This window comes from Athene cunicularia (genome assembly GCF_003259725.1).
Source record: "Athene cunicularia isolate RWA chromosome 7 unlocalized genomic scaffold, athCun1 chr7_part1, whole genome shotgun sequence".
Lineage (NCBI taxonomy): Eukaryota > Metazoa > Chordata > Aves > Strigiformes > Strigidae > Athene > Athene cunicularia.
In genome coordinates, this window is record NW_020799107.1 from 29,901,309 (window position 1) to 29,918,043 (window position 16,735).

The following is a 16,735-nucleotide window of genomic DNA, read 5'->3' on the forward strand; positions in this document are numbered from 1 at the left end:
GTAAAAGCTCAGGGGTTTTCTACTACCCAGAGGCTATGGAGCCTATGGAGATGTTTCTGTTCCTGCCCTGTGACCTAGGGCCTATGGACACTGAGTAGTTTCTGCCCCTGAGTGAATGGTAATCATCTATAGAAATGGTAATTATCTATATAATGATGCATTTATAAATTTGGATTCTTCTATCCTTTGATATCCAGACTCCATGCCTTACAACCTTCTGGTGGAACAGGATATGGAGGCAAAAGAAGCTCGTATCTCTCACAGGAATGATGAGATACCTGAAATCCCAAGTCCAGAGCATTCCTTACTTGGTAGTGAAGTCTTTGGCTGTGGTGGAGAACGTGTGGGTTCCCAAACACTTTCACAGGAACAGAAGGACACTGCTGAGCTAAATGCAGCTCATGTGACACCAGTGGGTGCCATCAACATTGCCCCCCTTTCCATTTAGAAAACATACTAATTGAGCAACCAAGCAGTTTTTATGTAATGTGAGGAAAAAACCCAACAGTAGTTGTCCTATAGAACAAGACAAGAAGATAAATGTCTCCATACCTAAATCTTCTACATAGCCAGACACTTCATCTTCCACTATCACCACTACAAGTGATGGAACGACCATGAGCGAACAGAATCTCCAAAGACTATTCAGTCTTTAGCAGTTAACCAGAAAGGCTACAGCTCTCCACATTATGCAGCGATTTTAGGTGGTGACTGCTGTTCTGTGGCTTGCTCTGCTGTCTCTGTTTTCATCACTGTGCTACTAATGATGTCATAATACATATTCCATGTTTTTACAATGGTTTTTATTTATAGAAATGCAGTATTACAAATGTTGAACTCTCTGGTACCCTGGCTTGTTACAGTGGTTCTCAGAAACATGAAAAGAAAGGATGATGTTCCAATAATAGTAATAATAAAAATACTCTGTGAAATGATACAGATGAGAGTTTTCGAATTTTTCAGTTGCTTATGCAGTAACATTATGGAAAATGCAATAAAGAAATGGGTTTAAAAATACAAAGAGTTTAATTATATGATCTTAACTGTAACATTGTAGGACCAGATTAAAAATACACAGTACGTGGCCTTTCTTTTATCTCAGGAGAAAATGTCTGCTGACATTCCATGACATTGCCCACAGAGCCAATGTGCAGAAGTAGGATGCTACAGATCAAAATTCTGTCAGATAGAGAGTATCTAAACCAATTTTTGAGCACCTATATAAACACCATGATTTTCACAGGATCCAAATATGTGAATCTGTCAGAGACATCAGCAAAAGCTGCAGATTTCTATCACCTTTTTGAAAACCGGGCAGCTGAAGTGTCTAAATATGAATTTAGGCACAGTCATTAGGAAATGAAGCATGAAAAAACTAGCCTGTATTTTTACTGATTAGGGGCCACAGACAAGACTCTTCAGCTAGGCTATGCAGGGCAAAACAATTCTTGCAACAGTGATCAGGAAGCATGTACTGGCTGCTTAGCTACTCCATTTCAGACATTGTCTGAAAACCTCTTACATTTCAAATCTGCTTTGCATCTTAGTACATGTTTCCCAACAGATTTCCCAATCTGGTAACTTTTCTGTGGACACAGTGTCTTGGTGAAGTTTAGACACTCCTGTTATAAGAAATATCACAGACTATTACTGCATGATTAACATTTTAATTTTATAATGCTCAGCAATATAATACATTCATATTTAATTTCTTCATTCCCACCCACTTCTGCTTTACTTTTCATCCACCCAAATCTATCTCAGGTCTTGTTTTACAGTATGCTTTACATACTTTCAATAGCCCATAGGATATGTGCATATATAATAGGATGTCAGAAAAATCACTTTTAAATGTTTGACTGGCAATTATTCAGGTAATTCATCAAATAACCACTTAGGGTTTTATCTGCTGAGAATTACACTAGAGTAGTTAAGGGAAGTTCTTAAGGCTACAGCTTTTTATAGTATGTAAAAGTTTTAGTGACCTCTATTAATGATCAGGCAAATAATGGAGTAATCCAGAGAAGGCGGCACTAATAGGATATGTCTCGGTCACTGATGGATTGATGGGCAGTTCAGGCTGGGAGGACTCTGACATGTGCTATGAAAACTTATATCACTCTTCTTAGCCTTTGTGAAAGATAATTAGACATTTAAATAACACAGGTATATCTTACAAACTTCCCAAATTTCCCTGAGTCACTTACTAATACATCTGCTAAATCCCATGCTTGTTTCTCCTACCAAATACAAATATTTCTTTCCATGAAAATAATACAGATGATGCACAAGGCCTGGAATTCATGTACCAAGGCCTAAAATATAATGCAGTAAGGAATAAAATATTTCACTTTGGGAGTTGCTATAGAGTGTCTGCAAAAATTTAACCAATATTTTTCTTAATGATTTAGGCAATTTGTGTGTCATACTGCACAAAATCCAGTATAACTTGTCATTTAAATAAAAGGTGAATCACTTCTGGGAGATGAAAACAGCTTGTGGAACAAATTATAAACACCTGCAAATTATTTTAATATGATTTTTGCTGATATTTGACATAAAATTTGCCTTCTTTTCAGAGTATGTTGATGAGGATATCTCTGTCTGTGTACATATGAAAAGAAAAAGCATCCTCTTAAAGAAAGAGTTTGCCAGCATATTTTCACCGTAGCAGTTCCTGCTACCATCAGCTGTGTAACTTACTCCTCATGTATTCTGCTCAGAACGAAACTCTCATACTAAGAGATCAGTCATTTCCTACCCTTCCCTGCATGATGTTTGAGTGCTTTATGCAAAACATATCACCATTATAGATGAGGAAGGCAAGTTTCAGCTGGAAAAACAATTCACAAAAATATTACAGCATTATTCATCTCATTTAACTCTGCTAATCAGATGCTCCTCTTGGAGTCAAAATATTTTCCAGCTTCAGAAAACAAACAGCTCACTGAATACCTCTCTGCCCTACTGCTCTTATCTTGATTGAGTCAATCCAATGTTTATTGTATCCAATTTATTTTTTAGCTTTTTCTTTTATTACTAATATAATTTTTACCATTACAACAATTACACTATCTCACAACCTTACTAATATTTATCATTTGTTGCTGTTAATGTGCCATGAATTCTATTTTGGCCTAGGGTATTATTATAATATTCCAATTCAACACAGAGAGAAATGAAACCTAAAGCTTTATTTCCAAAGATGGAGGACTGAAGAGTGTCTGGTTACAAATGGCAGAAACATTAGTGCACTCTGGGCCATGCTGCAAATCACAGCAGCTCCATCTGTCAAACCTCTGAAAAACAGCTTAGAACATTTTCAACTCCGGGAAATCACTAGCAAATGATACTTTTATTCAACATGTACTTTTGGTTCTTATTAGACCAAAGGATATACCTACTTACACCTAAGAGCCACAGTGTCTATTAAATACTTATGTAATCTTCAGTTATACAGGCAAATAGACTTTACAGTGCTCAGGGAGTATCTGCAAGGCACAGTGCAGTGTGATGCAAAGATACCGGTAAGCAAGCTGGGCATGGGACCAAATGTGGTGGGGTCTTATCAACACCCCGCTTCTTTCAGCTACTCAGCCCTGCTGAGAAATGGCCTGGAGTAGCCAGGCCATAAGGAGCTGTTCTAACACTGCCCAAGCAGGCTCACTGTAAATTAGCTCTGTACAGCTCTGCATTGCTCTGGGCGTTTGTACGCGAGCAGTTTTGGACCATACCTCCAGGGACTCCAGCAAACGAGCTGCAGGACTTTTTGTGACATCTGGACCACTGTGTAATGTGGTTATGCAGCTCCTACATGCTGAAAAGACAAGGTCCTCTCTGTAATTTGAAAATACTTGCTGAGATGGTGGGATATGGGGTTTCTGCTCTGGTGATCAAGTTTTCCAAAAAGGGCAAAGTTCCTCCCTCCTTACAGTGCCAAAGGGGTTATATTAAGTGATCAGAGCACTCCAGCTGTGGCCACAGGACAGCTCAGTGTGTTGCCTTAAATCAGCCAAGCCCACACATCTGCACCTGGCATCCGACAAACCGCACAGGCACACTTCACTCGGTGCTGTGAGTTATTTGGGGATTTAGCTTAACATGACACAGTGCCATAGGCACTAGAACTGCACCTACATGCCAGTGATGCTTCAAGCCCTTCCTTAACTTTCCTCCTGTAGCTACAGCTTTTCACTTCCTCCGCGTCTTCTCTCAGACTCACATCCAAACTATCCTCCTGCTAGCCTTGCACACCATGTGTTTTAAATGCCACACAGCTTGCTGTACTATGCCAAAGACTTTCTGTCCCTCACCAATATCCAAATACTCTTTAAAAACTCTCTGCTAAAAGATCTTTGAGTTAAAATGTCGCCACCTACCCGTCCCCATAAATACGCTAACCAAACATAAAACAGAGAGAACTTTTACACCAGCTGGAGGGCTAGTCAGAATGGGATTTGGTGGCACAGTTCTAAAGCTATTGAGTCCATTAGTGCTAGAAGCAGAACTGTATCAGCAGATAACAGCTTCCAGTTTTTTAGGGCATGTTTTCTCTAAAAATATCCCTTGCATACTATTAAAAAAGTTATTTTCTCTGGTGGACTCTGACTTCCAAATGTTGTTTTGCTTTGCGAAAGCCTTTTAAAAACTTAAAAAAGTTATGGAGAATGTTATCATCCTCCTTGCTGAGCCACTCTCCATTGCATGATTTTTTACTGAAACTCTCAGCAGTGTAAGAAGCCTCAGTTGTTTCACCTAGAAGGCACAGGGAGAGAAATGAGTCTGTGTAACTGCAGCTTTTTATTGTTGCCAAGCTAGTTCCTCAGGCTAACTGTAAGAATGTTCTTCCGCACTACACAACATTTCTTTTAAGTGATACACGTCAAGTGAGACTTTGGTCCCAGGAGAATGCCTAGCAGTCTTCAAATTGCTTGTTTTGCTGTCTCTTCACTTTACTTTTTGGAGGCAACTTTGATGGCAAGACACTAGAAACAATAAGACCTGATTAGGAATATAAGGCTCAGTGGAAGATCTCGGAATGTGAACTTGCCCTATGGAGGGGAAAGAAAGATGCAGAAACGTGGGATTTGTTGATGTCTGGAGACATCCTGGCCTATTTCTAATTTCACATTTCCCCATGAGTTGAATCAGACTTGAGGCTAGAAAACATATTTTTAATTCTGTGGTACTCCCATGGGTGGAATGGTAAAATCTGTTTTCTTATCAGATCATGCTCCTGTGGTTTTTGTCACTTACGCTGTCAAATACTCCTGTAAAATTCCCCTGACAATAGATCTTACATCAACTTGGGTAATTACTCACTCTTGGCTTTGACGGAACAAGTATTGCATCATTCATATGAGAATCAAAAACCTTTGATTAAATAGAAAGGAAGTCTCGCAGTCCCAAGCCTGTCAGCGGGTAAATTCTATTGAGACAATTTTGACAAATGGAAACAGGCGTAGCTTAAAGGCCACCACACACACCATGTTTAGAGAACGCGGCGGGCTGTGGCGCTGCGTGGCCATTTCAGTAGTGCGGGCCGTGCCCAGCCAGGCCTCAGGCGAGTGCTCCGTGACCTCCCCGCGGCGGCGGCAGACAGACATGACCTTGCCTGACAGCACCCGCTCTGGAGGCAGAGGCCCAGGGCAGCTCCGAGAAAGCACGCACCAGCAAGCGAGCTCAGGGGCAGCCAGGCGCCACCTGGGCTGCTCCAGGGCTGCCACGACTGCACGGCGCTCCGACCCGAGCGGGTACATCCACGTGGCTTTACACCACTGTGATTTCTGGCTTGGGTCCCAGGCAATTCAAGCAGAGTGCTCAGAACACGCTCCCTTTCTTTGGGTGAGGTAGTTTGCTCTGCCTTCAAAACAGAGGTGCTGTGTCCTAGATGGGCACACAAGTCTGCTGGGTAGTTTACCTTCCCTTTGTATAAAAGATCCCTTTGCTGGATCTTCTATATACACCCTGTGCTAACATGATGTGAGTTTTGAAGATAAGCATAAATACAATAAATACAAAGCATAAATACAATAAACGTTATTTTCAGGTTTCGTGACAGGGAGGATGAAAAGACATCTGATCCTGACTGCATTAGAACCTCTGGTTCTAGTTTGTCACCACCTAATGTCTACATTCATAGACCATCTCCCTAAACATATGCAACAATCTGATATACTAATTCCTTGCACAAAGGAAAAACATTGATCTTAAAACACAAAAGATGGGTGAATGAGTCTGCAGACTTATTCCCCATCTATAAACTGTACAATGGCAGTATCTTCCTTAACATCTTAGGTTCATTAGGGCTAGGAAAGGAAACATAACTGATTCCCTCCTCACCTCATCATCTTCCTCTCTTAAGCCTGGCAAGAAAAGAGCAAAGAGGAGGTGAGGTTTCTGTACTTGATACACAGTAAACTGAGTTATACAATCAGTATACAGAAATCCATAATCAACTAATCCCTGGATTTGATTCAGCCCATCTAGATGCTTTACTTACTGACAAGGGACTCCTATCTTCTGTTACTTTCTAGTAAGGTAATTTGTAAGAGCCGCTTCAAATTCTATATTTGCAGTAACACACATGTACAAAACAAGCTAAGACCTAGATGCTCATGTCGAGCATTTGCTGTTTTCTTTCTGGCTGTAACGCAAGATAGGTATTGCTGTCCCAAATTTACAGACAGTGAAACTGAGAGCCTGAGACCAAGCAACTAGCCAAATATCACCCAGTGCTGCCCCAACTGCAGGAACACTTGTTATTATGAAAGTGTAAGCAAGGTAATTATTTACGGTTCACCTGGGGGTGCACTGAGATTCAATTTTATTCTCTAAAATACAAGTGGTAGCTACAATAGCTGCTTTTAACTAGCTCCTCACTGAAGAAAGCTTGAGGCAACATTCATCTTGCTAACGTTGGCTTGCTAGTTTGGTACTCAGCATAAGCTAGCTGTGTAGGCTTCCTTTCTCTGGTCAAGGCAAGGAAGCAAATAGTTCCACAGGTCAATACCTCCTTTCCTCTTTAAACCCTCAGGATGCATCTCTTTCCAACTGCTAATTGGACCCAAATCATTATTTCAGGGCTTTTCACATGTGATAAGCAGAATCCCTCCCTAAGCGTATCTAATAATGTGCAAAAAATTAGTTCTCACTGAGAGCAGAGTGCACACGGTCTCTCCAGCACTACTTCAGACATTTACGGAGAGTCTCTTTTTAAGAGGGACTCCATTTAAGAGCCTAAGAGCTTCTCTTTTTCAGAAAGAATAAGGCACCTTCAGAAAGTTACTCCAAGAACCCAAATTAGGCACATAAACTTTGCTGATACATTCTCCTGAGCTGCCTAAATAGGTGAACAGTGCAAAGTGCCCAGTGTGCTGCCAATTCCTACCCTAGCTCAAGACTTATTGATGTCTGTAGGAGACAAGGCGCAAGCAGAAGCCACTCCTGCCTTTCTGTTTTTCCCCTTACTCTTGTTTAGTATAGCCTGCAGAGGTGTCTACGCTGCTTTAACGATTGCTGTAATTCAGGAATGCTGGAACATCCTCTACAGTATCAGCTTAGTGCCCTGGGATCCTTGAGGATGGCAAGTGTTGTGCAATTACCAAACTTTCTTATTCTTGTGGATATTCCCCTCTGTTAATACGATGTATTAGAAGGCTTGTGAGCACAATGAGTCAATCATATCGCATTAACTCCCAATCAGCTTACTCAGCTGTAAAAAACCTTGAGTTTATCTGGGAATGCCGCCACGTCAGTCCCATTTGTAAGTGCAGCCAAAACAGCAGCAAATTCTCTAATTTTTTCTTTGCCTGTATTTGCCAGCAAGCTCTAATATCTACTTGAATTGCAAGATATGATGATTTGAGCATTTCATCTCCCTCATGAATCATCTGTAGAACACATGCAATCTCTGTTGTGTTGAATAAGACCATAACTTCACATTGTGCATACAAGTCTCCTTCGTTAAGTGAGACCCCTAGTTAAATTGCCAATATAGTTAACATTGTAACTGTGCCAGAATGTCAGTTTTCTTATGTATGTCATCACAACTGAGGGAAAACAAGAGGATTTAGAAACTTGTGATGGGTATCAACCCCTTCCATAAATGATCTTTTCTTTAAAGTGCTCAAAACATGCCTTGAAATACAAGCAAGCCTTGATGGTGAGCCAAATTGAGTAATTAATACATAGGGACAAAAGAAAGCAAGAAGAGCTGTATTACAGAAAATAAATATGTGATGGTTGGTTAAGGACAAAGAAGAAAACACATTTTTCATGATGCTTTGGGATCATAAGGATGATTAGGAAATAAAATCTTTGACCAACTCACTTACTTCTCCAAGGGAACAAAGACAATAAAAAGTCTTGTGCCATAAAACTCATAAGTTTTATGTCCACAATTCAATGCATTTTATTCCTTTCTTTGAAATTGTGATTTGTTTTTCTTGTCCAAAATTCTGCAGTGTACAAAAGTATGACATTCTCTCAGAATAGGCTTCCCAGGTTAAAATAAATGTAACATTAAATTGGCCTTAGAGCCAAGAGAATTTAACCAGGATGCTCTTTAAGACTTGAGAGACAAGAAACTGGAACAATAAATATTTCTTCTTTCAAAGTGTAAAAGCCTTTTCTGATTCCTCAAACAGTCCATTCAGTGCCCCTTTATCATAGTAATTTCCCATTGGTTGTTTTCCTTCTGAAACTCCTGTGCAATACTTTTTTGCTGATAAAACTTGTGTATGTACTTTGAGGGTAATGCTGGTGAGTATATTCAGTGAGAATGAGACAATTCAAATGAAGTAAGTCTGGGTTAACAGAGCTTTCTGCCAGAATGTCTCATTAGAGCACCCAGTCTGAAGCCACTATCGTACTGGTGCTGTACAGTCCAATTTAATTGGGCAGAGGGACTGATACAGCACACTGCTCTTACGACAAGCAGCGTAAACTCATTCTGCCCATCATAACACTTGGTTGAGGTTTTTTTGAAGGCTTCACATACACCATTTGGGAATGAAATTCAAAGCACGTAGCATTTCCTTTTTCAAAAAGACAAATATTCTGCATGAAAGCCTCATTTTTTCCCCCTCAAAATTTATCTGGTGTTTTTTTAGAGTTTTTGGCCATAAGTGCCTCAGTTTTTGGTGTCCCCCTCTTTTTGTGGGTAATGTTCCAGATCACACAGGTCTAATTTAAACAGACTGTGTATCTTCTTGGGTTGGACAAATTACAGCTCAGAAAAATTTGCCATGCTGGTTCAAACAAGGAGTTCAGGGCAACCTGCTTTTCATGGTTACTGCTTCTCATTTGTCATTCTGAAAAGTTTAATACTAATAGGCAAATCTCTAGTGCTTTCCTGAGCTTTCACTAAGAGGCAATGCTGTTCTGAGAGCTATTTCGGCCCCCCAAAATAATGCATGAAAAATGCTAGTGCTGAGTTATACCTGTTGAATTCTAGTTTAATGATGGATTTTTACAAGGATGCTGAAGCTATTTCAATGAGTTCTGCTTAAGTTTTGGCACACTGCAGAGATGTCATATACAAGAAATGCACGAGAAGGATGAGTTAAAAGTAGATACAACTCTAAGCCACTTTTCTATAGTGGAACCAAATCTAATTCCACTGTTAATAGCAAAAGACATGGTCTTCAGAAGGCAGAACTGATTTTTATGTATATTTATATATATACACACATACATACATATGTAATCAATCTCATCTGCAGAATTTTGCTATGAATTTCTAGGTGTTAAAGATGAGGAATTAAGTGGATGTTCAAATTATTTTTCTTCATCCAGCCTTTTTAATACTCTTCTTACTCTTCTGCTACCTGTTTTTTTTTTTTTTTTAATTCTTCCTAGCTATGAAGCCAGATTCTTTAGAAGTGTTCTTTCTAATACGAGCCAAACATATTCAAATTGAATCATGTTCTGGGTACTAGTGAAATTTGGTTGATTGGGAAATGAGGCAGATACATTTCAGGATTTTTCTTTTGAAGTTTGTGAGTCAATTTAATATTCAGTTAAGCAGGGCTTTCATGCCAGCAGAGTTGAAATAAACAGGGGCATTGCCAGTTTGTTCCACACATTCCTTCTGCACATTTGGCCCAGATTCCTGAAAGCTGTAAGACTCTAACTTTGGTTGGAGTTAATCACCTCTGAAGTTAGAATGCACAGTGATTTTCTGAAGCTGAAAACTGGGGTCTGGGAAGAGATAAAAATTCTTTTCCACTTATGAACTACACCAGTATGCTACAAAACAGCAGCTCATTCATTATTTTCTGCTACCACCTTTGTTTATACTGTAACATACTCAAAATACGCCGAGTGCTACACACAGAAACAAAAGAGCTTGTATTTAAAAAGAAGAGCCGGGGACGGTAACTGAACATGAAGGCAAAATGATTACAGTGGATCATGGCTGGGTGGCTCTATTTTCAAACAAATAGGCTTGTTAAAGCAAAGGAGAGAAAAAGTGAGAAAGAAGTGTGAGGATGAGAGGAGAAGGCATGAGAAAAGAGGAGGAAAAGAACAGGTTGAGAAGTTGCTTTTTAGGGTTGTTGAGACTGCGTGATGTCAGGTTCAAAGTTTTTAGAGACTGAAATAGCAAGTGGATTCACATGAAGTAAGCGGAGAAAACAAATTTGTTTCAGTTCAGCATCAAGATCCACCAATCAGATCAGGACTGGTTTTCATCAGAATAATGTTTAAAACCATCAGATCAGGAGTTCCAGAGCTAACACCAAGACTTATTTCAAAAGAGACCAGAAGATAGCTGACTTCCACAGCATATTTTTATTTGAATTTTCAGGAATACTACTCAGATGTTTAAGTTATTCACTACATGTTGTGCTATATGAATTATCTAACTATATGTGAAGGAACAGCCTTAAAAGATAAATCCTGTGTTTCCTTGCTAGCCTTAAATTTCAACTCCTCTCTAATGGTAGACTACTAGTGCTAGCCTGTCTCTACTTGTCATTTTTGGAAGTCTAATTCTATGACAGGTGAGCATCAGAATGTAACATTCTGTTCTTAAAATCTTTAGATCCTTACCTTCTGCAGGTTCATGCTGTTTTTCTCATGTCTGCCTGGTTTTTGTAATCAATCAACACACAGGAAAAAGCAAGAGGCAAATAAAAATAATAATGAAGAAAATGAAAAGTAATATAAAAATCACAGTAACTCACACTTGGGCTGTCCTTGCCCTTGCTGTCTTTACTGGAAGCTCCACTCAGCTGCTCAATTAAACTGTAGTGTGTTAATTGTTCAGGTCCATCATCTCCAAAACGGCCATAGAGACTGTGTTGGTATAAATCCAAGATTGACATCGGGTTCCCAAGAAACGACTTTCTCTGGTTTTGTTTTTCCTGCTCAGCTGTAAGAGATATTAAAAATAATATCACTATGGCATATTTAACTGATGAAATGCAGTCTTCATACATTGTAATGTAATTTTATAATTTTAAAATGTATTTCAAATGTTTTAAGGTATCTGGAATTCAATGTAATAAAAGCATTAAAACACTAGGTCCTAACTCTCCAATCAGTGCCTATACAGGGGACTGTTCATACTTACTATTTAAAATGAAGGAGATGGTATGAGACAGCCAGAATTAATTTCCTTTCTTTTTTAATTACAGATGAGATTGTTAATTTGGGGGATCGTTCTACTTGTTTATTTGCTCTAAGTTTTCATTCTTCTCTCTTAATAGCCTTACATGGCAGATGTGCTAAGTTTCTTTAGCATCTTTCAGTTTAACTATATTTGATAATTCTTTCCTTTTCACTACATTTTTAGCTAATGAATACAACATTACATAAAAAAATGCACTAGTAAGGTAAGAAACAAGTCCTGCCCATTTGTTAGAGATCCTACTGTAATACAAGAACATTAGGAATAAAACCTCAGTTTCCAAAGTCCGAGGCTGCAAAATCATTCAGAAGATCAAAACAAAAGCAAACATTTTCTGCAGCTTCATGAAAATGCATGGGACACAGAGGCTTACATGATCATTAGCTTCTTTCCTCACATTTTTTGTTACACAAACTTCAACTCTACCTTATAACCTACAGCCTCTGCCTCCAGTACCTCCAACAGAATCACATCAGGATGAAACCTTCATGAAACTGGAATCAAAACATTTTCATGACTGAAATGGAAGAACCTGGAATATTTGCCTTATTCTCTGCTATTCTACTGACTTTCTCCATAACATTGGGCTATGTACTGGGAGTGTCATCCAAAGCCCACTAGATCAGTGAAGGTCTTATCATTGACTTTTTGTAGCCTTCACACTGGGCTCTCAGTTCTCTCAGTCTTTCTGTTCCCTGCTCATAAACAGAAAATGAAAATCACTCCAACATTATAACTGTGCAACCAGTGAAAGTTCATTAATGTTTTGGGGACTTATCTAATAAATATAATTATCTATACATATAAATATATTCTCTGTGAATTGGTTTGCTGCAGACCCTGGCTCAGACTCATGTGGATGTTTTGAGGTTATATCGCCTGTGTGCATAAAGAAGCTAGTATCTTTGAACACAGAATGGAATAAAGTATTGTTAATAAGATGTGAGAACTGCATTTGTAGAGCACAGAACAGAAATCCTGACCATAAGGAATGACCACAGCAGAAATACTTTTGCAATAATGCTTTATATTTTCTTTTCTATTTGTTTCAATCACAATTACAAATTTTAGTTCTGTTACTAGCCCAAAAGTTAGGCATATGCACAAAATTAATGATTTTCTATGCAAAACAGTAATTTTAAGCCATTCTTAGATATCATTAAACTCATAATCTGGTGCCATTTAATGCAACTGCTTACACACAATAAAATAGTTTGGGTTTTTTTTTCAAATTGTGATCAATACAGAAAAAAATGCTTATCTGCCTCTAACAAAACACATCTTCCTTGTCTTAGAACATGATTTGTAAAAAGCAAAATCTGTAAAAAATTAGTGTTTATGGGCCAAGTTAAATGACTTGCAACATTTCATACAGACTAAAAATACAAAGTTACAGGAGTAATGTAAATAAACGGTCCTAGCTCCCTACTCTGCTTGCTCTCTGGTAGAATCACAAAAAATGGATTAGTTCTGAAAATGCCAAATGTTTAAGTCCAGCTCCCAGCAGACACTGAAGTGCACACTATGTTGACAGTATCTAGCCATCCATGGCATTTTTAATGCATTCATCACTGTGGTATCTGCTGTAGGTGCTAATCTCTGCTAGGTCAAGCTCACTGCTGTGCAGAGGGTCAGCACAAATCCTATGAATCACTGCAGTACTGCTTAAGCTCTCAGGGCTTCAGTGGTGCTGAGACCTTGCACTTGCCTTTGCACTCGCCAGAATTTATCTCCTGCAGGGAAGCCATCGGCTGCATCGGCAAGGATGTGAGCCACACTCTCCTCCCCCTCCCACAGGGCACACATCTGCACTGAAAGGTGGCTTGCAGCACAGCAAGATGGTGGTCAAGACAAGACAGCAATTTCTTGGGTTATTAAACACACAGAAAACTATTATCTCAAGAACATCACTTAATGTATTTTTATCTACTGAAATTCAGTAAATTCCAAACTGCCATCAATTCTCACAAAAAGGTTTGATACTTGAAAATGGCAATATATACACAGAGGATAATAGAGACTTAACTACAGCACCATAGCCAACATCACTTTGATATAGAGGATGGATAACTATGGCCTTGATCATTGCACTACTTCAACTGGCTAATACAATTAAAAAGAAAAAAAAAGGGAAGCTATCTTTATAGTCTTTGTAATAATGTAACAAAAGACTTCTTTTTACTTACACTGCAGGGATTTCTGCATAAAACCCTACAAGTTAAGCCACTGTTCGCAAAAACTGTGGAAGAGAGGGAAAAAAATAGACACATAGAATAAAAAGCAAAAAGTAATAAAAAGCTAACGGAAAATTAGACTGAAGTAAGATCTGGAGTTAGAAAGTGAAAACCAGACAGAAAGTTCAGTGAAGGACACTATCTGCTGCCGAGTCAGAAGAGAGATGAGGGATATACATTTTATGTACAAATTTTCAATTACCTTGTTTGTTGTTCTTTGTTAACTCTACAAAAGTCTCCTCTGCAGTTCTAAAATATTTTGTTTCATACTCTGGCTCCAGCTCAGTGTCACTGCTGCTTGCAGAATATGTACACACTCTCAGAGCTCTGTCCTGTACAAATAAGGGTATTGCAATCATTCAGATGATGCATATATATCAAAATAATGCCAAAAATGGTATTAGGGGTGGAACATTTTATATTCATCATGCAGTATAAATGGATAGTTCAACTGGAAAAGAGTTGACATTACCAGTTTAACTAACCAGTTCTACTTCAAGTAAGTAATCATCAGTCTGACATGGGAGAAATAACACATTCTTGTCCTGGTAAATCCCCTGAATTAGTCAGGCATAAACAGTCCAGACTGACAAATTTTTTTCACTGTAATAACGTTTTCAAATGTACCAACATTTTCAGATAATTTCACCCACCAAGTTAAATTTTAAAACTCACCAAGTATGTTTAATAGTGTAATTGTAACATGCAAAATTATCACACAACAAATGGTTTGCTGCAAGCAATCCTAGAGACAATTAGGATAGCCAGTAGACAATACTCATGCTTTCTATACCAGTAAATTCTAAATTCTTCCTAAATTTATATCACTTGTCCTAGCATTTACATTACAGTACCGGAGAGCCCTTAATTCCCAGCTGATTCCTATCCCAATTCTCTTCAGGAAGCAACACTAAGGATATTCTTCTGGGAGTAAAAAGGAATGCCAACAGCTCTGGACAGCTTCTAATCATGGAAGGCCTGAAGGCTTAAATGTTTCAGAAGCAACAGCTCAGAACAATAAACCCCTCAAAACTGGTATGGGGAAGCTAAGGCTGATACTGCTCAGTTAACGGCATCTACAGGTACAGACATCATCTACTATCCTAACCCCAGTTGCTTATCAGTGGCTCAAAAGAGCTTTTAATTTTGTTTTTTGAAGAGTGAGATTAATTTCCACATCTTCCCATGGATGTTGTAGTTTTTAACTGATGCAGAAGGACATCCATTTGATAGGAGGCACATACTTGCAGAGAGGGCATCAGACCTGGGGATACCTGCATGTAGCCAGGTAGGCCCAACATTATGCATAAAATTGGGAGATTGCAAGTCAGCTGTAGTCCCAAAGCCATTTAGACACATTCACATGCCAGCTACACCCACACTGACCTTCTGACTCTTAGGCAGACTAATTATCATTAACAAATGTATCATGTTAAGATGGTTTTGGGACTGGAGGTGGTCAGTCATGACTGTCTCTGGGAGAACACCACACTGATGTGGTTGTTACTCGGAAGCCAACACTATTGCACTGCAGAGGATCCACCACCAGTTTGTCAATGACATACAAGACAATTTTATCTCTCTGTTTCTGTTCTAAATATTCAGGGCATGGGCCACATAAAAATGCAAGATACCTCTGTCAGTAAAATACACAGATAAAGCAGACATGCAAAAAAAGTTACACAACAAAATGTTTTTAGCCTCAGGCTTATTAGCTATCGGTGTCTGACCATTTCCTTGCGTAACGCCCACTTTCTTGATAACCTTTTTTTCCCTCTTTGCTAACCTGCTGACCCTGTACTGCTCTCAGGGCTTGACAGCCTGGCATTCCTGAATACAAATAACTTGACAACCATCAGCAGTAGCTTTTACACAGGTATATACATTTTCCTCTTTGTTCTTCCTGCAGTTTTCATTAAAAGACTGAAGGACTGACAGATCATTCCAGGGACTAACCAAAACCCTACAGAAACATGTAAGAAAGGCATTTTCCCTTTCACAATACTTTCACAGCACATCTGCTCAAATGCTCATGCTACACAGCTATAGAGACAAGGAAACCTAAGCCTGGGGAAAAAAAAAGACATTCAAATCTCATGGAAACCAAACAAATAAGATCAAGTTTCTTGAAGAAAAAAACAGGCTAAAATGTCCCAATTTCCTCATCCGTAAAATGCCTGTATTTTAATTAAAACATATTTGTAAACCATGAGACAAAGTACCTTTGTGTGCTGCATTATTATCAATGAGATTGAAAACGAAGGGCAACAAAGTAAATGTAGTGGTTAGATTGCTAGTTACTCTTCCCACTATACTAAAAATATTCACCCTTTCTGATTCATCACAATACATATCTCATTTAACAGATGACACTTGTTAACTTATACCTTTGTTTTAATAGTTTTCTTGGTGGTCTGCTCTGGAAGAACTTTTCTATTTTCCACAGTTTCTTCAGCATGCTCTAATGAGGCAGAGGTCACAGAACTTGGTACTTGTTCACTTTGCTTTGCAAGGTTAATTATTCCTGAATTAAGAAAGACATTATTTAAATAGACTGTGCTTTTGCCAAGAAAGGTTGGACCAGATGATCCTTGAGGTCCCATCTGACCTGGTATTCTTATGATTCTGATTCTATGATAAATTGTAGGTCTCATCAGCATCTTCATAACAGTGTTTCAATTATAATTCAGTAAAAAAGTGGGGGTAAGTCATGGTACTTTAATTATCTCAAAAAATATCTTACTACTCAAATGAACAACTTTACTAAATTATTGGCATAATTCTAACAACTACAGTGGCAGAATTTGATCCAAAGCCTTTTCCAGTTAACAAGAGAAGAGGAAGGTAAGGATTTAAATCCCTATAT

At 38.7% G+C, this 16,735-nt stretch overlaps 1 protein-coding gene across 9 annotated transcripts in view; it reads right to left on the bottom strand.

Annotated features, from left to right (window-relative positions):
• Window positions 1–16,735, bottom strand: part of NCKAP5 (NCK associated protein 5) — a 384,106-nt gene that overhangs the window by 15,051 nt on the left and 352,320 nt on the right. For all 9 annotated transcript variants that reach the window (XM_026852923.1, XM_026852921.1, XM_026852922.1 and 6 more), the window contains 3 exons: window positions 16,257–16,393; window positions 14,072–14,201; window positions 11,190–11,377 (listed from right to left, as the gene is read on the bottom strand). In XM_026852923.1, the coding sequence (XP_026708724.1) occupies window positions 11,190–11,377; window positions 14,072–14,201; window positions 16,257–16,393 (455 nt within the window). The remainder of the gene's footprint in view (window positions 1–11,189; window positions 11,378–14,071; window positions 14,202–16,256; window positions 16,394–16,735) is intronic.